This window comes from Salmo salar, chromosome 09, assembly GCF_965601325.2.
Source record: "Salmo salar chromosome 09, fSalSal1, whole genome shotgun sequence".
NCBI classification, from domain to species: Eukaryota; Metazoa; Chordata; class Actinopteri; order Salmoniformes; family Salmonidae; genus Salmo; species Salmo salar.
The window spans coordinates 79,103,050-79,125,449 of record NC_138299.1 but is presented as its reverse complement, the minus strand read 5'-3'; the positions used below and the strand labels follow the sequence as shown (position 1 = coordinate 79,125,449).

The following is a 22,400-nucleotide window of genomic DNA, read 5'->3' as shown; positions in this document are numbered from 1 at the left end:
CACACCCACCTGTCTCCCTCCCTATCTCCCTCTCTCCCTCTCTGCCTCTCTCCCTCTCTGCCTCTCTGCCTCTCTCCACACCCACCTGTCTCCCTCCCTTTCTCCCTCTCTCCACACCCACCTGTCTCCCTCTCCTCTCTCCCTCTCTGCTCTTTCCCTCGCACCCTCTCTCCACACCCACCTGTCTCCTTATCTGCCTCTATCCCTCTCTCCCTCTCTGCCTCTCTCCCTCTCTCCCTGCTCCCTCCCTCTCTGCCTCTCTGCCTCCCTCCTGCCTCTCTCCCTCTCTCCCTCTCTCCCTCTCTCCCTCTCACCACACCCACCTGTCTCCCTCCGCCTATCTCCCTCTCTGACTCTCTCCACACGCCACCTGCCTCTCTGCTCTCGCTCTCTCCCTGTCTCCCTCTCTCCCTCTCTCCAGACCCACCTGTCTCCCTCCCTCTCTCCAGACTCACCTGTCTCCCTCCCTCTCGCTCTCTCTCCAGACCCACCTGTCTCCCTCCCTCTCTCCAGACCCACCTGTCTCCCTCCCTCTCTGCCCTCTGTCCAGACCCACCTGTCCCCCTCGCCTCTCTCCAGACCCACCTGTCTTCCATCCCTCTCTCCAGCCCACGCTGTCTCTCCCTCCCTCTCTCCCTCTCTCCAGACCCACCTGTCTCCCTCCCTCTCTCCCTCTCTCCACCGACCCACCTGTCTGCCCTCGCCTCTCTCCAAACCCACGTGTCTCCCTCCCTCTCTCCCTCTGTCCAGACCCACCTGTCTCCCTCCCTCTCTCCAGACCCACCTGTCTCCCTCCCTCTCTCTCTCTCTCCCTCTCTCCAGACCCACCTGTCTCCTCTCGCCTCTCTCCCTCTCTCCAGACCCACCTGTCTCCCTCCCTCTCTCCAAACCCACGTGTCTGCCCTCGCCTCTCTCCCTCTGTCCAGACCCACCTGTCTCCCTCCCTCTCTCCAGACCCACCTGTCTCCCTCCCTCTCTCCTCTCTCTGCTCTCTCCAGACCCAACTGTCTCCCGCCCTCTCTTCACACCCACCTGTCTCCCGCCCTCTCTCCCTCTCTCCCTCTCTCCAGACCCACCTGTCTCCCTCCCTCTCTCCAGACCCACCTGTCTCCCTCCCTCTCTCCCTCTCTCCAGACCCACCTGTCTCCCTCCCACTCTCCACACCCACCTGTCTCTCTCCCTCTCTCCCACTCTCCACACCCACCTGTCTCCCTCCCTCTCTCCCTCTCTGCCTCTCTCCAGACCCACCTGTTTCTCTCCATCTCTCCCTCTCTCCACACCCACCTGTCTCCCTCCCTCTCTCCATCTCTGCATCTCTCGACACCACCTGTCTCCCTCCCTCCCTTCTGCCTCTCTGCCTCTCTCCAGACCCACCTCGCTCCCTCCCTCTCTCCCTCTCTGCCTCTCAGCCTCTCTCCACACCCACGTGTCTCCCTTCCCTCTCTCCCTCTCTGCCTCTCAGCCTCTCTCCACACCACCTGTCTCCCGCCCTCTCTCCAGACCCACCTGTCTCCCTCCCTCTCTCTCTCTCTCTCTCTCCCAGACCCACCTGTCTCTCTCCCTCTCTCCCTCTCTCCAGACCCACCTGTCTCCCTCCCTCTCTCCAAACCCACGTGTCTCCCTCCCTCTCTCCCTCTGTCCAGACCCACCTGTCTCCCTCCCTCTCTCCAGACCCACCTGTCTCCCTCCCTCTCTCCTGCCCTCCTGCTCCCTCCCTCTCTCCAGACCCAACTGTCTCCCGCCCTCTCTTCACACCCACCTGTCTCCCGCCCTCTCTCCCTCTCTCCCTCTCTCCAGACCCACCTGTCTCCCTCCCTCTCTCCAGACCCACCTGTCTCCCTCCCTCTCTCCCTCTCTCCAGACCCACCTGTCTCTCTCCCTCTCTCCAGACCCACCTGTCTCCCTCCCCTCTCTCCCCAGACCCACCTGTCTCCCCTCCCTCTCTCCAGACCCACCTGTCTCCCTCCCTCTCGCCTCTCTCCAGACCCACCTGTCTCCCTCCCTCTCTCCACCCCCTGACCTCTCTCCATCCCACCTGTTTCTCTCCATCTCTCCCTCTCTCCACACCCACCTGTCTCCCTCCCTCTCTCCATCTCTGCATCTCTCCACACCACCTGTCTCCCTCCCTCCCTCCCTCTCCTGCCTCTCTGCCTCTCTCCACACCCACCTCTCTCCCTCCCTCTCTCCCTCTCTGCCTCTCAGCCTCTCTCCACACCCACCTCTCTCCATTCCCTCTCTCCCTCTCTGCCTCTCAGCCTCTCTCCACACCCACCTCTCTCCCGCCCTCTCTCCACACCCACCTGTCTCCCTTCATCCCTCTCTCCCTCTCTCCCTTTCTTCCTCTCTTCACATCCACCTGCCTCCCTCCTCTCTCCATCTCTCCCTCTCTCCACACCCACCTGTCTCCCTCCCTCTCTCCCTCTTTCCAGACCCACCTGTCTCTCTCCCTCCCTCCCTCTCTCCAGACCCACCTTTGTCCCGCCCTCTCTTCACACCCACCTGTCTCCCTCCCTCTCTCCCTCTCTCCACACCCACCTGTCTCCCTCCCTCTCTCCCTCTCTCCAGACCCACCTGTCTCTCTCCCTCTCTCCAGACCCACCTGCCTCCCTCCCTCTCTCCAGACCCACCTGCCTCCCTCCCTCTCTCCAGACCCACCTGCCTCCCTCCCTCTCTCCCTCTCTCCACACCCATCTGTCTCCCACTCTCCCTCTCTCCAGACCCACCTGTCTCCCTCCCTCTCTCCAGACTCACCTGTCTCCCTCCCTCTCGCTCTCTCTCCAGACCCACCTGTCTCCCTCCCTCTCTCCAGACCCACCTGTCTCCCTCCCTCTCGCTCTCTCTCCAGACCCACCTGTCTCCCTCCCTCTCTCCCTCTGTCCAGACCCACCTGTCCCCCTCCCTCTCTCCAGACCCACCTGTTTCCATCCCTCTCTCCAGCCCACCTGTTTCCCTCCCTCTCTCCCTCTCTCCAGACCCACCTGTCTCCCTCCCTCTCTCCCTCTCTCCAGACCCACCTGGCTCCCTCCCTCTCTCCAAACCCACGTGTCTCCCTCCCTCTCGCTCTCTCTCCAGACCCACCTGTCTCCCTCCCTCTCTCCAGACCCACCTGTCTCCCTCCCTCTCTCTCTCTCTCTCTCTCTCCAGACCCACCTGTCTCTCTCCCTCTCGCTCTCTCTCCAGACCCACCTGTCTCCCTTCCTCTCTCCAGACCCACCTGTCTCCCTCCCTCTCTCCAGACCCACCTGTCTCCCTCCCTCTCTCCAGACCCACCTGTCTCCCTCCCTCTCTCCAGACCCACCTGTCTCCCTCCCTCTCTCCAGACCCACCTTTCTCCCTCCCTCTCTCCCTCTCTCCAGACCCACCTGTCTGCCTCCCTCTCTCCAGACCCACCTGTCTCCCTCCCTCCCTCTCTCCCTCTCTCCCTCTGTCCAGACCCACCTGTCTCCCTTCCTCTCTCCAGACCCACCTGTCTCCCTCCCTCTCTCCAGACCCACCTGTCTCCCTCCCTCTCTCCAGACCCACCTGTCTCCCTCCCTTTCTCCAGACCCACTTGTCTCCCACCTGTCTCTCTCCCTCTCTCCAGACCCACCTGCCTCCCTCCCTCTCTCCCTCTCTCCAGACCCACCTGCCTCCCTCCCTCTCTGTCCAGACCCACCTGTCCCCCTCCCTCTCTCCCTCTCTCCAGACCCACCTGTCTCCCTCTCTCTCTCCAGACCCAAGGATGCATGCTGTGGACGAGAGTGGTCACTTGAATTAAATTGGGTGCTCTATACAGAAATCAATTTGACCATGTGTTTTCTGAAAAGCAAAAGTTTGCTTGTGCTGTGCAACTGGTCTATAACTTGACCTCTTGTCAAATGTAATGTCTACCACCCTCTATTGGATATGTAAGGCAACTACACATCTATTTTACATCTCCATCCCTCGTAATGAGTGAATGATGTAGTAGTAGGTTACATCCACAGTGAGTAGAATGGCACAAGCTTCTTTAGATGCAGGGCTGGTTACATCTGTCCGGTCAGTCCGTCAGAGGAGGGGTACGAGGAGCTGGGTTTTTTACAACCGCAGTCCAAGGAAGAGCAGAAACAGATTGTCAAGTCTGTTGTGTTGTCTTATATCAAACATACCAGGTCTATTACTCAGATTCATTCACAGTCAATTTGAACATTTTATTCCAGATAAAGAAGTGAATAAGTTAATTTGTGACGTTAGACTAAACCACTCACTTACATTTGAACAGCCATGCTGCTCGTTGTTCAGACTGAGGTCAGATGCAGAGTTACAGTCAGTGAACAGGCCCCTAGATGCACAACTAACTGGACACTTCCCCTGTGAGAGCTGTGACGAGACGAAGAAAAGAGAACGAGAAGAGGAAGGAAGGAGAGGGGGAGGAGCTCTCTGCTTTCATATACAGAACAAAATGCAGAAGTGAGAGGTAGAGTGGAAAACGTATCTCAGACACCCAGAGAGAGAGAGAGAGAGAGAGAGAGAGAGAGAGAGAGAGAGAGAGGGGGGGGAAAAGACAAGCAGTCATGGCTCCTTGGATGAGGACCACCACGGAGCGGTATGGTGTAGGTAAGTAATCCACGCTCACCTGTGTAGGCCTCCGTGTGTGTGTGTGTGTGTTTGCAGAAGGGTGATGGTCCTTCGCCCTCACTTTCGCCATGACAGGATGTGGGCGGGTGTCAGCTAACAGACTCTAGCAGTATGACTATGTCTCCACAGTCATGAGGTAGAGATCACTGATAGACCTCTGTGTCGAGAGAAACAAAATGGCTGAATCAGACTTCATGACATGGCTGTCAGGAATCACTTGACACATGATGGCAGCGGTTCAACTCACGTACCTTTCCTAATCAGGAAGACTGATTTCAGAAACATATTGATCTTCAGAGCAGGGTTTCTATTTGCTGCAGTAGTTCTACATGTATTAGAAGCTGGTGAAACTGGAAGGGGAAGATGTTCCGGCTGTGTCCTTATCATGGAGAATCTCTTGATTGACCTGTTTGGCCTTAAAGAGCAGAGTGTTTGATATAGCTCAACCCTGATGCAATATTCACAATGATCTTGAATATGAAAAGTAACATGTATCATTGCGTTTGTGTTAGATTGAAAACACAGGAAGTGCAGGAGGGAGGAAGTAGCATGAAGTTTCAGAAATACAGAAACAGCACGGTAGTGTTTCTAACATCATGTGTACACAGACCTAGAAAACACAGTGTACAACCATATTATTACTGATAAACAAGATCTGTATATATATATATATATATAGATATAGATATAGATATAGATATAGGATATACATAGATATTGGACATATAAAAGGGTCACACAATTCTTGACATAGTTGTGCAACAGTGGAGGCTGGTGGGAGGAGCTATAGGAGGACGGGCTCGTTGTAATGTCTGGAACGGTATAAATGGAACCGTATCAAACATGAAACCATAGGTTTGACTCCATTTATTCCATTCCCATCCTCCTATAGCTCCTCCCACCAGCCTCCTCTGTTGTACAAACATATATCCTTTTTTCTTTATCTAATCTGAACATGAGGAACAAGCATATATAAATCTCATAATAATAGTGAAAAGACCTCGCCCCCAACAAGCAAAAACAACAACATACTATCCTCTCCCTCCCCTGAACAATAAAGTCTGAGTGTTTTCTTGGGTTTAAGAGGGAAAACAAAAGGTAATGAATAGATTTCTGTTATGTTCTCTCTGTTTTAGGGTCTCTCTCTGCAGTACACTGTATGACCCTCTCACCTCTCTATGTCTCTAGTGATGTTTCATTTCATTGGTCATCTCTCTGTGTCTCCCCTAGTAATGTGGAATTTCACTGGCCTCGGAGAGAAGCAGCTGTCTCTGGAGATTGGGGACACGGTCCACATCCAGGAGACCTGCGAGGGTAAGGGAGCTGACTGGGAATGTACTGGTTATACCAGGATTAATGTCTGGATGTAAACTGGGAATAATGTGGGATGGAAACAGAGAATAATGTGGGATGTAAACTGAGAATAATGTGGGATGTAAACTGGGAACAATATCTAAATGTAAACTGAGAATAATGTGGGAGTAAAACTGGGAATAATGTGGGATTTAAACTGGGAATAATATCTAAATGTAAACTGAGAATAATGTGGGATGTAAACTGGGAATAATGTGGGATGTAAACTGAGAATAATGTGGCATGTAAACTTGGAATAATGTCTGGATGTAAACTGTGAATAATGTGGGATGTAAACTGGGAATAATATCTAAATGTAAACTGGGAATAATGTGGGATGTAAACTGGGAATAATGTGGGATGTAAACTGGAAATAATGTGGGATGTAAACTAGGAATAATATGCAATGAAAATGTGGAATATTATGGGATGGAACCTGGGAATAATGTGGGACGGAAACTAAGTAAAACATGGGATGGAAACTAGGTCTAATGTGGGATGTAAGCATGGGATGTAAACTGGAATGTAAATTGGGAATAATGTGGTATGTAAACTGGGAATAATGTGGGATGTAAACAGAATAATGTGGAATGTAAACTGGGAATAATGTCTGGATGTAAACTGGGAATAATGTGGGATGTAAACTGGGAATAATATCTAAATGTAAACTGGGAATAATGTGGGATGTAAACTGAGAATAATGTGGGATGTAAACTGGGAATAATATCTAAATGTAAACTGAGAATAATGTGGGATGTAAACTGGGAATAATGTGGGATGTAAACTGAGAATAATGTGGGATGTAAACTAGGAATAATGTCTGGATGTAAACTGGGAATAATGTGGGATGTAAACTGGGAATAATGTGGGATGTAAACTGGGAATAATGTGGGATGTAAACTGAGAATAATGTGGGATGTAAACTGGGAATAATATCTAAATGTAAACTGAGAATAATGTGGGATGTAAACTGGGAATAATGTGGGATGTAAACTGGGAATAATGTCTGGATGTAAACTGGGAATAATGTGGGATGTAAACTGGGAATAATATCTAAATGTAAACTGGGAATAATGTGGGATGTAAACTGAGAATAATGTGGGATGTAAACTGGGAATAATATCTAAATGTAAACTGAGAATAATGTGGGATGTAAACTGGGAATAATGTGGGATGTAAACTGAGAATAATGTGGGATGTAAACTAGGAATAATGTCTGGATGTAAACTGGGAATAATGTGGGATGTAAACTGGGAATAATGTGGGATGTAAACTGGGAATAATGTGGGATGTAAACTGAGAATAATGTGGGATGTAAACTGGGAATAATATCTAAATGTAAACTGAGAATAATGTGAGATGTAAACTGGGAATAATGTGCGATGTAAACTGAGAACAATGTCTGGATATAAACTAGGAATAATGTCTGGATGTAAACAGGGAATAATGTGGGATGTAAACTGGGAATAGTGTGGGATGTAAACTGGAAATAATGTGGGATGTAAACTGAGAATAATATGCGATGAAAATTTGGAATATTGTGGGATGGAACCTGAGTAAAAAATGGGATGGAAACTAGGTCTAATGTGGGATGTAAGCATGGGATGTAAACTGGAATGTAAACTGGGAATGATGTGGGATGTTAACTGGGAATGATATGGGATGTAAACTGGGAATAAATTCAAACTACAGTATTATAAATATACTGCTCAAAAAAATAAAGGGAACACTTAAACAACACAATGTAACTCCAAGTCTATCACACTTCTGTGAAATCAAACTGTCCACTTAGGAAGCAACACTGATTGACAATACATTTCACATGCTGTTGTGCAAATTGAATAGACAACAGGTGGAAATTATAGGCAACAAGCAAGACACCCCCAATAAAGGAGTGGTTCTGCAGGTAGTAACCACAGACCACTTCTCAGTTCCTATGCTTCCTGGCTGATGTTTTGGTCACTTTTGAATGCTGGCGGTGCTTTCACTCTAGTGGTAGCATGAGACGGAGTCTACAACCCACACAAGTGGCTCAGGTAGTGCAGCTCATCCAGGATGGCACATCAATGAGAGCTGTGGCAAGAAGGTTTGCTGTGTCTGTCACCGTAGTGTCCAGAGCATGGAGGCGCTACAAGGAGACAGGCCAGTACATCAGGAGACGTGGAGGAGGCCGTAGGAGGGCAACAACCCAGTAGCAGGACCGCTACCTCCGCCTTTGTGCAAGGAGGAGCAGGAGGAGCACTACCAGAGCCCTGCAAAATGACCTCCAGCAGGCCACAAATGTGCATGTGTCTGCTCAAACGGTCAGAAACAGACTCCATGAGGGTGGTATGAGGGCCCGACGTCCACAGGTGGGGGTTGTGCTTACAGCCCAACGCCGTGCAGGACGTTTGGCATTTGCCAGAGAACACCAAGATTGGCAAATTCGCCACTGGCGCCCTGTGCTCTTCACAGATGAAAGCAGGTTCACACTGAGCACATGTGACAGACGTGACAGTCTGGAGACGCCGTGGAGAATGTTCTGCTGCCTGCAACATCCTCCAGCATGACCGGTTTGGCGGTGGGTCAGTCATGGTGTAGGGTGGCATTTCTTTGGGGGGCCGCACAGCCCTCCATGTGCTTGCCAGAGGTAGCCTGACTGCCATTAGGTAACGAGAGGAGATCCTCAGACCCCTTGTGAGACCATATGCTGGTGCGGTTGGCCCTGGGTTCCTCCTAATGCAAGACAATGCTAGACCTCATGTGGCTGGAGTGTGTCAGCAGTTCCTGCAAGAGGAAGGCATTGATGCTATGGACTGGCCCGCCCGTTCCCCAGACCTGAATCCAATTGAGCACATCTGGGTCATCATGTCTCGCTCCATCCACCAACGCCACGTTTCACCACAGACTGTCCAGGAGTTGGCGGATGCTTTAGTCCAGGTCTGGGAGGAGATCCCTCAGGAGACCATCCGCCACCTCATCAGGAGCATGCCCAGGCGTTGTAGGGAGGTCATACAGGCACGTGGAGGCCACACACACTACTGAGCCTCATTTTGACTTGTTTTAAGGACATTACATCAAAGTTGGATCAGCCTGTAGTGTGGTTTTCCACTTTAATTTTGAGTGTGACTCCAAATCCAGACCTCCATGGGTTGATAAATTGGATTTCCATTGATTATTTTTGTGTGATTTTGTTGTCAGCACATTCAACTATGTAAAGAAAAAAGTATTTAATAAGATTATTTCTTTCATTCAGATCTAGGATGTGTTGTTTAAGTGTTCCCTTTATTTTTTTGAGCAGTGTATTTAACTTTCATAAAATCACAAGTGTAATACATCAAAATAAAGCTTAACTTCTTGTTAATCCAGCCGCTGTGTCAGATTTCAAAAAGGCTTTACGACGAAAGCAAACCATGCGATTATCAGAGGACAACGCCCCGTATACAAACACATGAAAAACATATTTCAACCAGGCAGGTGTGACACGAAAGTCAGAAATAGCGATATAAAAAATGCCTTACCTTTGATGATCTTCTTCTGTTGGCACTCCAAAAGGTCCCAGTTACATTACAAATGGTCCTTTTGTTCGATAATGTCTTTCTTTATATCCATAAAAACTCAGTTTAGCTGGCGCGCTTCAGTCAATAATCCACCCAGTTTCCCTCCATCAAAATGCATACAAAATGAATCCCAAACGTTACTAATAAACTTTTCCAAACAAGTCAAACAACGTTTATAATCAAACCTTAGGTACCCTAATACGTAAATAAATGATAAAAATTAAGACAGAGAATCGTTATTGTCTTTACCGGAGAAAAATACCAAAGAACGCGCTCTCTTCCACACGCTTGGAAACACAACAGCCAAAATGTGAGCCACCTAGAAAAACTACAATTTCTGCCTCATTTTTCCAAAAACCAGCCTGAAACTCTTTCTTAAGACTGTTGACATCTAGTGGAAGCCGTAGGAACTGCAATCTGGGAGGACTTGGCCTTATAATAAAAGTGATAGCCATTGAAAATACTGTTAGGCTGAATTCTTTTGGGGGGGATGGTTTGTCCTCGGGGTTTCGCCTGCCATATCAGTTCTGTTATACTCAATTTTAACACTTTTAGAAACTTTAGAGTGTTTTCTATCCAAATGTACCAATTATATGCATATTGTCTTACATCTAGATGTTCCGCTAGCGGAACGCCTCACCAATATCCAATGGTAGAGCGTGGCGCGAATTACAAATACCTCATAAATCCCAAAACTTCAATTTTTCAAACATATTACTATTTTACACCATTTTAAAGACAAGACTCTCCTTTATCTAACCACATTGTCCGATTTCAAAAAGGCTTTACAACGAAAGCAAAACATTAGATTATGTCAGGAGAGTACCCAGCCAGAAATAATCACACACCCATTTTTCAAGCTAGCATATAATGTCACAAAAACCAAAACCACAGCTAAATGCAGCACTAACCTTTTGATGATCTTCATCAGATGACACTCCTAGGACATTATGTTATACAATACATGCATGTTTTGTTCAATCAAGTTCATATTTATATCAAATACCAGCTTTTTACATTAGCATGTTTTGTTCAGAACTAGCATACCCACCGAAAACTTCCGGTGAATTTACTAAATTACTCACGATAAACGTTCACAAAAAACATAACAATTATTTTAAGAATTATAGATACAGAACTCCTTTATGCAATCGCGGTGTCCGATTTTAAAATAGCTTTTCGGTGAAAGCACATTTTGCAATATTCTGAGTAGATAGCCCGGCCATCATGGCTAGCTATTTTGACACCCACCAAGTTTGGCACTCACCAAACTCAGATTTACTATAAGAAAAATTGGATTACCTTTGCTGTTCTTCGTCAGAATGCACTCCCAGGACTTCTACTTCAACACCCAATGTTGTTTTGGTTCCAAATAATCCATAGTTATATCCAAATAGCTGTGTTTTGTTCTTGCGTTCAAGACACTATCGAAGGGTGACGCGCCGGGGCATATCGTGACAAAAAAATTCAAAATATTCCATTGCCGTACTTCGAAGCATCTCAAACGCTGTTTAAAATAAATTTTTACACGATTTTTCTCGTAAAATAGCGATAATATTCCAACCGGGAGACGTTGTATCCGTTCAAACACTGAAAGAAGTAAAATGGAGTCGTCACATGCACGCGCGCACAAGTGTCATTTTTCTCAGATCGACCACTTTACAAAACCCCTACTGTTTTTCGCCCAGGGACTGCAGAGTTATCATTCCACGTTCTGGCGCCTTCTGAGAGCCTATGGGAGCCTTAGAAAATGCCACGTTACAGCAGAGATCCTATATTTTCGATAAAGAGGCTATAGAAGGACAAGAAATGGTCAGACAGGGCACTTCCCATATAGAATCTTCTCAGGTTTTGGCCTGCCATATGAGTTCTGTTATACTCACAGACACCATTCAAACAGTTCTAGAAATTTTAGGGTGTTTTCTATCCAAATCAAATAATTATATGCATATTCTAGTTTCTGGGCAGGAGTAATAACCAGATTAAATCGGTACATTTTTTATCCGGCTGTGAAAATACTGCCCCCTATCCTAAACAGGATATCCTAGCTTCTGGGCCTGAGTAACAGGCAGTTTACTTTGGGCACACTTTTCATCCGGACGTCAAAATACTGCTCCCTACCCAAGAGAGGTTAATCTGGGACTGGAAACTGGTATAATGTGGGATGGAAACTGAGAATAATGTGGGTTGTTGTGACTGTACCCTGTGTTTTGACTGTATCCTGTGTTGTGACTGTACCCTGTGTTGTGACTGTATGCTGTGTTGTTACTGTATCCTGTGTTGTGACTGGACCCTGTGTTGTGACTGTATCCTGTGTTGTGACTGTATCCTGTGGTGTGACGTTATCATGTGTTGTGACTGTATCCTGTTTTGTTATTGTATCCTGTGTTGTGACTGTATCATGTGTGTGACTGTATCCTGTGGTGTAACTGTATCCTGTGTAGTGACTGAATAATGTGTTGTGACTGTATCCTGTTTTGTTATTGTATCCTGTGTTGTGACGGTATCATGTATTGTGACTGTATCCTGTGTTGTGACTGTATCCTGTGTTGTGACTGTATCCTGTGGTGTAATGTTATCATGTGTGTGACTGTATCATGTGTTGTTACTGTACCCTGTGTTGTGACTGTATCCTGTGTTGTGACTGTATCCTGTGTTGTGACTGTATCCTGTGTTGTTACTGTATCCTGTGGTGTGACTGTATCCTGTGGTGTGACTGTATAATGTGTGACTGTATCCTGTGGTGTGACTGGATCCTGTGTAGTGACTGAATCATGTGTTGTGACTGTATCCTGTGGTGTGACTGTATCCTGTGGTGTGACTGTATCCTGTGGTGTGACTGTATCCTGTGTTGTGACTGTATCCTGTGGTGTGACTGTATCCTGTGGTGTGACTGTATCCTGTGTTGTGACTGTATTCTGTGGTGTGACTGTATCCTGTGTTGTGACTGTATCCTGTGGTGTGACTGTATCCTGTGGTGTAACTGTATCCTGTGTAGTGACTGTATCCTTGTGGTGTGACTGTATCCTGTGTTGTGACTGTATCCTGTGGTGTGACTGTATCCTGTGTTGTGACTGTATCCTGTGGTGTGACTGTATCCTGTGTAGTGACTGTATCCAATGTAGTGAGTGTATCCTGTGTTGTGACTGTATCCTGTGTAGTGACTGTATCCTGTGTAGTGACTGTATCCTGTGTTGTTACTGTACTGTCGTGTCTTTGGGGGTACCATTAAACTGAAGATATGTTTATCAATTCGCTCCCTGTAATTATTATCACGCGATTAAACTGATTCATCGTTTAATTGTAATTAACTAGGAGATCGGGGCACCAAGGAGAATATTCAGATTACAAAGCTATAATTTTCCTAATATAACTTTCCTGTACTATAATATTATATTCTATTATAGTATAGGCCGATTATCTTCTGGTTTAAATGGTGTATTTTACCTTTAGTCCAGTCTCATTCCAAACGTCGTAAATTGTTGTATCTGCACGAACCCAGTCTTTACTAAAATCATCCATACATCAATTGTCTTAAAATTATTTATTTACTACACTAAGTAATTAACAGAAAACATACAAACAGTAATTATCGTCACAAAGGATTGGTAGCGTAATGTGCCCTAGTGGTCTAAAACAGGCATGGCTGGTCTGTTAGACAATGGGTCATAAACGGTCAGCTGAGAATGCACACCTACAGAGTTCATTAATATTAACAATTGACAATTGAAGGCTCACTCATTCGGGAACAATTGCAATCAATATATATTTACTCTCAGTGTGTCGTTCTGATGGAGAGTTTTGTCCTCGTTCTCTCTCTCTCTCTCTCGGTTAGAATGGATCTTTCAGAGCGACATTCATTAATGTCGTCATAGAATGGTGGTTTCGTTGGTCTTCGCGTTCGATGATATAATTTACTTAGCTGCAGACTAATAATTAATATCAAAGACTTGTTCTTATTCTGTCGGTATCAATAGTCTAAAAGTTAACCACGTGGTATGGTTCACTTTCAGTAGAGGAATTGGAAGGTAAAACCTATTGGCCATCGAGTGGAGGCCTGGTCTGAAGAAATGTAAATCAGGGAGGGTTTTATAGTGACCCTTGAACAGGCTTGTCAAATGACGCCTGGTCCTGTATGGGTCCCTGGGGGCGTGTCCAAGACTGAGCTAGACTTGGTTACAGAAATACAATTCTATCACATTACATCAGTACATAGCATCTCAATGTCTTACAAAAGCTTTATCCTTATTAATACATCCCATACACCCATATGATGCAAGTCTCAAGCTGATGCTATTATATAAACAGTTTTATGGTAATATGGCTATATTGTCTCTTCTGAGTATCACAAAATTGTACCAAGCGGATCAGTTCGTAGCTGGATTCTTCACCAATCTTCCATACCTTCTCCAGCACACACATGTCGCTCGGTTCTCCAATTCTATGAGTTGGAAGAATTTCCTTTGTCTCTCTATGGGCCATGTGGCCAGAGACTCTCCTGGAATTTTAGAGTTTTTACAACCCTTTACACACAGGGTGGATTGGGGGGGAAGGTAGGTTGGGTGGTGGTGCAAAAGGGAGGGGGTCAACTGTCCTCCCTGTACCAAAAGAGGCCAACGTCATGACAGTACCCTGTGGTGTGACTGTATCCTGTGGTGTGACTGTATCCTGTGTTGTGACTGTACCTTGTGTTGTTACTGTACCTTGTGTTGTGACTGTATCCTGTGGTGTGACTGTATCCTGTGTTGTGACTGTACCTTGTGTTGTTACTGTACCTTGTGTTGTGACTGTATCCTGTATTGTGACTGTACCCTGTTTTCTCTGGTTGCAGGCTGGTATAAAGGCTACCTGGTCAGGAACAATGATCGACAGGTAAGACACAGCTGGACAATTAATGGGGCGGCAGGGTAGCCTAGTGGTTGGAGCGTTGGGCTAGTAACCGAAAGGTTGCAAGTTTGAATCCCTGAGCTGACAAGGTACAAATCTGTTGTTCTGCCTCTGAACAAGGCAGTTAACCAACTGTTCCTAGGCTGTCATTGAAAATGAGAATTTGTTCTTAACTGACTTGCCTAGTTAAATTGAAGACAGGATAGTATGTGACCAAGTATCTCTCTCTCCCCACTCTCTATCTACCTCTCTCCTCTCTCCCTCCATATATTCAGGGCGCATTCCCAGCCAGCATAGTGCAGCTGAGGAAAGTCATCATTGAAAAGCGAGGGTGAGTGATGTGTGTGTTTGTGTGTCAGTGTCATATGCTTACCTGTGTGTACAGTGTGTATACAGTGTGTGTCAGTAATATGTGGTATTTCTTCCACAGGGATCAGGAGGTGGTGTTGTCAGCAGAGATGCCCCTAGTGAAGGAGGTGACCACCACTCTGAGGGAGTGGGGAAGCATCTGGAAACAGCTCTATGTGGTAAAAACTCCACTGTGTGTGTGTGTGTGTGTGTGTGTGTGTGTGTGTGTGTGTGTGTGTGTGTGTGTGTGTGTGTGTGTGTGTAACAAGGTTTCTCTCTCCCTAGGCCAATAAGAAGAACCGTGTGGTGCAGGTCCAAGGGCTGATGTGGGATTTGATGGAATGGCGTTCCCAGCTCCTGTCTGGCACGTTACCTAGCGATGAGTTCAAGGAGCTCAAACAGAAAGTCACCTCCAAGATCGACTACGGCAACAAGTATGGCCCATAAAACCCCTGCTGAATCACTTAAATAGATCATTCTCATTTGAGATACTCCATCTCTGTATCTGGCTGAGGGAGAAACCTTTCTCTCTCTCCCATAATCTCCTCCTCCCTTCCTCCCTTCCAGGATCTTGGAGTTGGACCTGGTGGTGCGGGATGTGAACGGGAATATGCTGGACCCGGAAAACGCCAGCGTGATTAGCTTGTTCCGAGCCCACCAAGACGCCACCACCAAGATCAATGAACGCATCAAAGAGGAACAGGTTAGACAGAGAGTAAGAGAGGAACAAAGACAGAGACTAACAGAAAGTGGTTGACAGGGCTAACAGGGTTGAAATTGGGAGAATAGTGGCTGGAGTAAGATTGAGAGAGTTGACAGAGTAATGGAAAGAAGACAATGGTCATGAACTGTATTTTAGGAGTATAGCCATCTCTCTCTCTCAATTCAATTCAATTCAATTCAATTTGCTTTATTGGCATGACGTAACAATGTACATATTGCCAAAGCTTATTTTGGATATTTACAATATGAAAAAAATGAGAATCAAAATTTTCAACAGTAACAACAATAACCAAGGGTCAAAATAACCATACATTGAATAATAACAATAAGCATACAGTAGAGGACATGTGCAGGTTGATTGGTCTGTCAGACACTGTCCCTCATCTTAAGGCAGGCAGCAATGTAGTGTGCTGCCAACCCACAGCTCTCTGCATCCTCCCCCAACAGGACGGGTAGCCTATCCTCATCAGAGAGGTCTTTGAAACCTTGAATAAGGGTTTCACATTTGGGGAAATGACACACTCTAATTGTTTAATATTTTTCATATTTTGTCAGGAAATGCAGCTCCGTCTCAGGTTCTGCTGTTGTGCAGTGGTTGCACAGCCTTTCCTCTACAGGGAGCCAGGTTTTCCTGTGTCTACCCTTCTCAATGACAAGATGTGCTCACTGAGCCTGTACTTTGTCAAGGTTTTTCAAAGGTTTTGATCAGTAACCATGGTCAAATAGTTAGCCACGGTGTACTGTCGATTTAGGGCCAGATAGCACTGCATTTTGCTTTGTGTTTGTCCTTGTGTTTCCCAATAAGCAATGTTGTTTTGTTTTGACTGTGTTGTAATTTGGTTTATTCTGATTGATTGGATGTTCTGGTCCTGAGGCTTTAGTGTTTTAGTAGAACAGGTTTGTAAACTCAGCCCCAGGACCAGCTGGATGAGGGGACTCTTTTCTTTGCTCAGCTCTTGGCATTGCAGGGCTTGGTAATGATATGAGAGGGTCTCTCTCTCTCTCTCTCTCTCTCTCTCTCTTCTGTAGTCCAACATTCAGACGGACCACTCAGTAATCTCGGCCCGGATCCAGTCCTCTCCTACTCACAGCCTCTATGTCTTTGTCCGGAACTTTGTCTGTCGGATCGGAGAGGATTCTGAACTCTTCATGTCCCTCTATGACCCCAACAAGCAGACCATCATCAGGTCTCTTTTTAAATATCCCTCTATCCTGCTCTCTTTTTTACATCTCTGCATCGCTCATCCTGCCTTTCTGTTTCTCCTCAGCGCTCTCCCACCTCTCTTTCCCCTGTTTCTCTCTCTCCTCAGTGCTCTCCCACCTCTCTTTCCCCTGTTTCTCTCTCTCCTCAGCGCTCTCCCACTTCTCTTTCCCCTGTTTCTCTCTCTCCTCAGCGCTCTCCCACTTCTCTTTCCCCTGTTTCTCTCTCTCCTCAGCGCTCTCCCACTTCTCTTTCCCCTGTTTCTCTCTCTCTCCTCAGCGCTCTCCCACTTCTCTTTCCCCTGTTTCTCTCTCTCTCCTCAGCGCTCTCCCACTTCTCTTTCCCCTGTTTCTCTCTCTCTCCTCAGCGCTCTCCCACTTCTCTTTCCCCTGTTTCTCTCTCTCCTCAGCGCTCTCCCACTTCTCTTTCCCCTGTTTCTCTCTCTCTCCTCAGCGCTCTCCCACCTCTCTTTCCCCTGTTTCTCTCTCTCCTCAGCGCTCTCCCACTTCTCTTTCCCCTGTTTCTCTCTCTCCTCAGCGCTCTCCCACCTCTCTTTCCCCTGTTTCTCTCTCTCCTCAGCGCTCTCCCACTTCTCTTTCCCCTGTTTCTCTCTCTCCTCAGCGCTCTCCCACTTCTCTTTCCCCTGTTTCTCTCTCTCTCTCCTCAGCGCTCTCCCACTTCTCTTTCCCCTGTTTCTCTCTCTCCTCAGCGCTCTCCCACTTCTCTTTCCCCTGTTTCTCTCTCTCCTCAGCGCTCTCCCACTCTCTTTCCCCTGTTTCTCTCTCTCCTCAGCGCTCTCCCACTTCTCTTTCCCCTGTTTCTCTCTCTCCTCAGCGCTCTCCCACTTCTCTTTCCCCTGTTTCTCTCTCTCCTCAGCTGCTCTCCCACCTCTCTTTCCCCTGTTTCTCTCTCTCTCCTCAGCGCTCTCCCACTTCTCTTTCCCCTGTTTCTCTCTCTCCTCAGCGCTCTCCCACTTCTCTTTCCCCTGTTTCTCTCTCTCTCCTCAGCGCTCTCCCACCTCTCTTTCCCCTGTTTCTCTCTCTCCTCAGCGCTCTCCCACTTCTCTTTCCCCTGTTTCTCTCTCTCCTCAGCGCTCTCCCCTCTCTTTCCCCTGTTCTCTCTCTCCTCAGCGCTCTCCCACTTCTCTTTCCCCTGTTTCTCTCTCTCTCCTCAGCGCTCTCCCACTTCTCTTTCCCCTGTTTCTCTCTCTCCTCAGCGCTCTCCCACTCTCTCTTTCCCCTGTTTCTCTCTCTCTCCTCAGCGCTCTCCCACCTCTCTTTCCCCTGTTTCTCTCTCTCCTCAGCGCTCTCCCACCTCTCTTTCCCCTGTTTCTCTCTCTCCTCAGCGCTCTCCCACTTCTCTTTCCCCTGTTTCTCTCTCTCCTCAGCGCTCTCCCACTTCTCTTTCCCCTGTTTCTCTCTCTCCTCAGCGCTCTCCCACTTCTCTTTCCCCTGTTTCTCTCTCTCTCCTCAGCGCTCTCCCACTTCTCTTTCCCCTGTTTCTCTCTCTCCTCAGCGCTCTCCCACTTCTCTTTCCCCTGTTTCTCTCTCTCTCCTCAGCGCTCTCCCACTTCTCTTTCCCCTGTTTCTCTCTCTCTCCTCAGCGCTCTCCCACTTCTCTTTCCCCTGTTTCTCTCTCTCTCCTCAGCGCTCTCCCACTTCTCTTTCCCCTGTTTCTCTCTCTCTCCTCAGCGCTCTCCCACTTCTCTTTCCCCTGTTTCTCTCTCTCCTCAGTGCTCTCCCACTTCTCTTTCCCCTGTTTCTCTCTCTCCTCAGCGCTCTCCCACCTCTCTTTCTCCTGTCTCTCAACATGGTTACTGTCTAATCTAATGTACATACTGTTTAAATATCATCGTAGAAATTCAGAAAATAGAAAGGCAATGCTTGACTGACGGCTAATGGTGATAGCTGTCTATCACTGTCAGAGCGACAGATCTAGGCTCTCCTTCCTCTCTCATCCATGCCAGAGTATTACGGCTGGTATGTGACTTTCTCCATCGTGGCCACAGTGCCTGAAGGCCTCCTTCTGTCAAACTGTGACAGGGATATTTTGGGAAGGTGTCAGCTTTGGAAAGCTTAGCAACATATCCCTACCGTACACTTTTAGCAGATTGATAGTCAGTCAGTCTCTGCTGCCCAACAAGACTTATATTTAGGAGAAAGCAATGTATTATAAAGCATTCCAGTCCCTATGTAGGCCCTATGTACATTTATTTTTCTGTGAATTCATCCCGTATGTGCATTTCTATCAGTGGATGATGCGTTGAAGGGATACTTCAGGATTTTGGCAATGAAGCCCTTTATTTTCTCCCCCAGAGTCAGATGAACTCATGGAAACCATTTGTGTGCTGTTTGAAGGAAGTTGCCAGCTAGCGTTAGCGCAATTGGTAACTGGTGTTAGCGCAATGACTGGATGTCTATGGTAGCTGCTATCATGCTTGTACAGTAGATACCATAGTATATACTATAGACTTCCAGTCATTGAGCTAATGCTAGTTAGCTACTTCATTCATACTGTATGCAGAGACATAAAAATGGTATCCATGAGTTTCTCTAACTAGCCTCATTGGCAAATTCCCGAATCCTTTTAAGATTCCTTTTGAGTGTGTGTTAAGTGTTTGTGAGATGTGCTTCTTGTTAACCCATTCCATGGCCTCCCTCTGCAGTGAGAACTACCTGGTTCGCTGGGGCAGTAAAGGCTTTCCTAAGGAGGTTGAGATGCTGAACAACTTGAAGGTGGTCTTTACAGTAAGTTACCACTAGAGAGCACTGTTTGATGCATTTCTTGTCCATATCCAGTTATTGAGGTGCCATCAAATAATTTAGGTCAGTGGCTCTCAACTGGGTTTGCCTCATGACCCAAATTTAACCAGGTTGCATCAATATTCAAATTGTGGGAGGGGAAATCACAACCCACCAGTTGAAAAATGCTAATTTTGGAAATGTATGCTCTGTGCATATAAATCATGTTTTTTGATTTTGAAAACCTCCCTCCCTCCCTCCCTCCCTCCCTCCCTCCCTCCCTCCCTCCCTCCCTCCCTCCCTCCCTCCCCTCCCTCCCTCCCTCCAGGACTTGGGTAATAAGGACTTGAACAGAGAGAAGATCTACCTGATCTGTCAGATAGTGAGAGTGGGTCGTATGGAACTGAAGGAGACCAACACCAAGAAGTGTACGCAGGGCCTCCGCAGGCCCTTTGGAGTGGCAGGTAGAGACTAGTATATAGCATGGGGCAGTGGGCAGTGGGCATGGGGCAGTGGGCAGTGGGAAGTGGGCATGTGGCAGTGGGCATGGGGCAGTGGGCATGGGGCAGTGGGCAGTGGGCATGGGGCAGTGGGCATGGGGCATGAGGCATGGGGCAGTGGGCATGGGGCAGTGGGCATGGGGCAGTGGGCAGTGGGCAGTGGGCAGTGGGCATGGGGCCACTAGTGGGCAGTGGGCATGGGGCAGTGGGCAGTGGGCATGGGACAGTGGGCATGGGGCAATGGGCATGGGGCAGTGGGCATGGGGCAGTGGGCAGTGGGCATGGGGAAGTGGGCATGGGGCAGTGAGCATGGGGCAGTGGGCATGGGGCAGTGAGCAGTGGGCATGGGGCAGTGGGCAGTGGGCATGGGGCAGTGGGCAGTGGGCATGGGGAAGTGGGCATGGGGCAGTGGGCATGGGGCAGTGGGCATGGGGCAGTGAGCAGTGGGCATGGGGAAGTGGGCATGGGGCAGTGGGCATGGGGCAGTGGGCATGGGGAAGTGGGCATGGGGCAGTGGGCATGGGGCAGTGGGCAGTGGGCATGGGGCAGTGGGCATGGGGCAGTGGGCATGGGGCAGTGGGCATGGGGCAGTGAGCAGTGGGCATGGGGCAGTGGGCATGGGGCAGTGAGCAGTGGGCAGTGTTAACAACATTTTGAATTGGGATCCAATGATGCTGGTCACAGCTTGAATATTGAATATTGTTTATTAAGTGGATCAAAGAAAATGTAAAATAACCTGAGAGGTCATTCTTAATAAAAGAGGTCATTATTGTTCTTCTTGTCTGCAGTGATGGACATCAGTGACATCATCAAAGGAAAGATAGAGTGTGATGAGGAGAAGCAGCATTTCATCCCTTTTTTTCCGTAAGTCCTCCCTTCTTCACCCTCTCCTCCTCTCTCCCTCCATCCCTACCTATTTGAGCTGTTGTCATGTAGTTTAAATGTGTGTGTATGTGGGTGTGCAGGGTCGTGGCAGAGAATGACTTCCTTCACCCCCTGCTGAACAAGGTGACAGCGTCACGAGGAGACAGTGGAGGACAAGGTACAACATCTCACCTCACACTCATGGAAACTCTTGCTATTGTGCCAACAACCACTGCATTATCAATGCTTGGTCCTCTATCCTCCTCTCTACCCCTCCTCCCCACTCTGGGGTGAAGTTTCCCCTTATCCCCTAGGTACAGATCTTGCATCACTTTCCCCTCCCCCAATCCTAACCTTAACCATTGGTGTGGGTAATGCAAAACTGACCCAATATCAGCGTCTAGGGGCATCTTTACCCTACTCTGTCCTCCCTCCAGGTCTATGGGTGACGATGAAGGCCCTGGTGGGTGACATCGTCCAGATCCGTAAGGAGTACCCCCACCTGGTGGACCGCAGCACGGTGGTGGCCCGTAAACTGGGCTTCCCAGAGATCATCATGCCAGGGGACATCCGCAACGACATCTACCTGACGCTGTGGGCCGGGGACTTTGACAAGTACAACAAGACCAGCCAGAAGAACATGGAGGTCATCATGATGGTGTGTGACGAGGAGGGCAAGATTGTGTCGGTGAGTTGGGGTGGTCATCTGGAGGTAGGCGAACAGGGATACTGTTTCAGCACTGTGTCCTCCTTTGTATTTCATGTCATATGGTTCTGAGTTGTTGGGTTAGATGTTATCTGTTGTGGACAGACCACGCTAAGATACATGATGCCGTGGATCTGTCTTGACACAACAGGATGCATGAGATCAGTAGCAGCAGTTCCGTTACTTGTTTTTTTTTTATCCTGGTCTTTGGAATATCTGAAGGCGAGGGGGCATTCGGCCCGTAACATGCAGAGAGAAAGGGTGGAGCTCTTCCTCACTGTTCTTACCACGTATGGACCCAGAACTTCATCGAGCATCTGACCAATTACGCGAGACTTTAGTTCTGGGTTAACCAAGATTAGGTTGGATGTACAGTATCTAGGTTGGATGTACAGAATCTAGGTTGGATGTACAGAATCTAGGTTGGATGTACAGAATCTAGGTTGGATGTACAGTATCTAGGTTGGATGTACAGTATCTAGGTTGGACGTACAGTATCTAGGTTGGATGTACAGTATCTAGGTTGGATGTATAGTATCTAGGTTGGATGTACAGTATCTAGGTTGGATGTACAGTATCTAGGTTGGATGTATAGTAACTAGGTTGGATGTACAGTATCTAGGTTGGATGTACAGTATCTAGGTTGGATGTACAGTATCTAGGTTGGATGTACAGTATCTAGGTTGGATGTATAGTATCTAGGTTGGATGTACAGTATCTAGGTTGGATGTATAGTATCTAGGTTGGATGTACAGTATCTAGGTTGATGTGGGTTAGTTGAATTGATTGTCTTCTCTCTCTTTCTCTAATCTCTCTCTCTTTGTCTTCTCTCTATTTCTGCCATCGCTCTCTCTTTCTGTCATCGCTCTCTCTTTCTGTCATCTCTCTCATTCTGTCATCTCTCTCATTCTCTAATCTCTCTCTCTTTGTCTTCTCTCTATT

The 22,400-nt window shown here is 47.8% G+C and overlaps 1 protein-coding gene across 2 annotated transcripts in view; it reads left to right on the top strand.

The window, feature by feature from the left end:
- Positions 1–4,403: 4,403 nt before the first annotated feature.
- dock2 (dedicator of cytokinesis 2) overlaps positions 4,404–22,400 on the top strand; it is a 146,550-nt gene continuing 128,553 nt past the window's right edge. The window contains exons 1-13 of one of the 2 annotated variants that reach the window (XM_045724005.2): positions 4,404–4,575; positions 5,827–5,910; positions 14,320–14,360; positions 14,651–14,706; positions 14,806–14,902; positions 15,009–15,157; positions 15,291–15,426; positions 16,476–16,633; positions 19,313–19,394; positions 19,717–19,852; positions 20,677–20,752; positions 20,854–20,930; positions 21,190–21,440. In XM_045724005.2, coding sequence (XP_045579961.1) covers positions 4,533–4,575; positions 5,827–5,910; positions 14,320–14,360; positions 14,651–14,706; positions 14,806–14,902; positions 15,009–15,157; positions 15,291–15,426; positions 16,476–16,633; positions 19,313–19,394; positions 19,717–19,852; positions 20,677–20,752; positions 20,854–20,930; positions 21,190–21,440 — 1,386 coding nt within the window. In that variant the 5' untranslated portion in view covers positions 4,404–4,532. Of the gene's footprint in view, positions 4,576–5,826; positions 5,911–14,319; positions 14,361–14,650; positions 14,707–14,805; positions 14,903–15,008; positions 15,158–15,290; positions 15,439–16,475; positions 16,634–19,312; positions 19,395–19,716; positions 19,853–20,676; positions 20,753–20,853; positions 20,931–21,189; positions 21,441–22,400 lie in introns of both variants that reach the window. The other variant, XM_045724004.2, reaches the window with a different exon arrangement.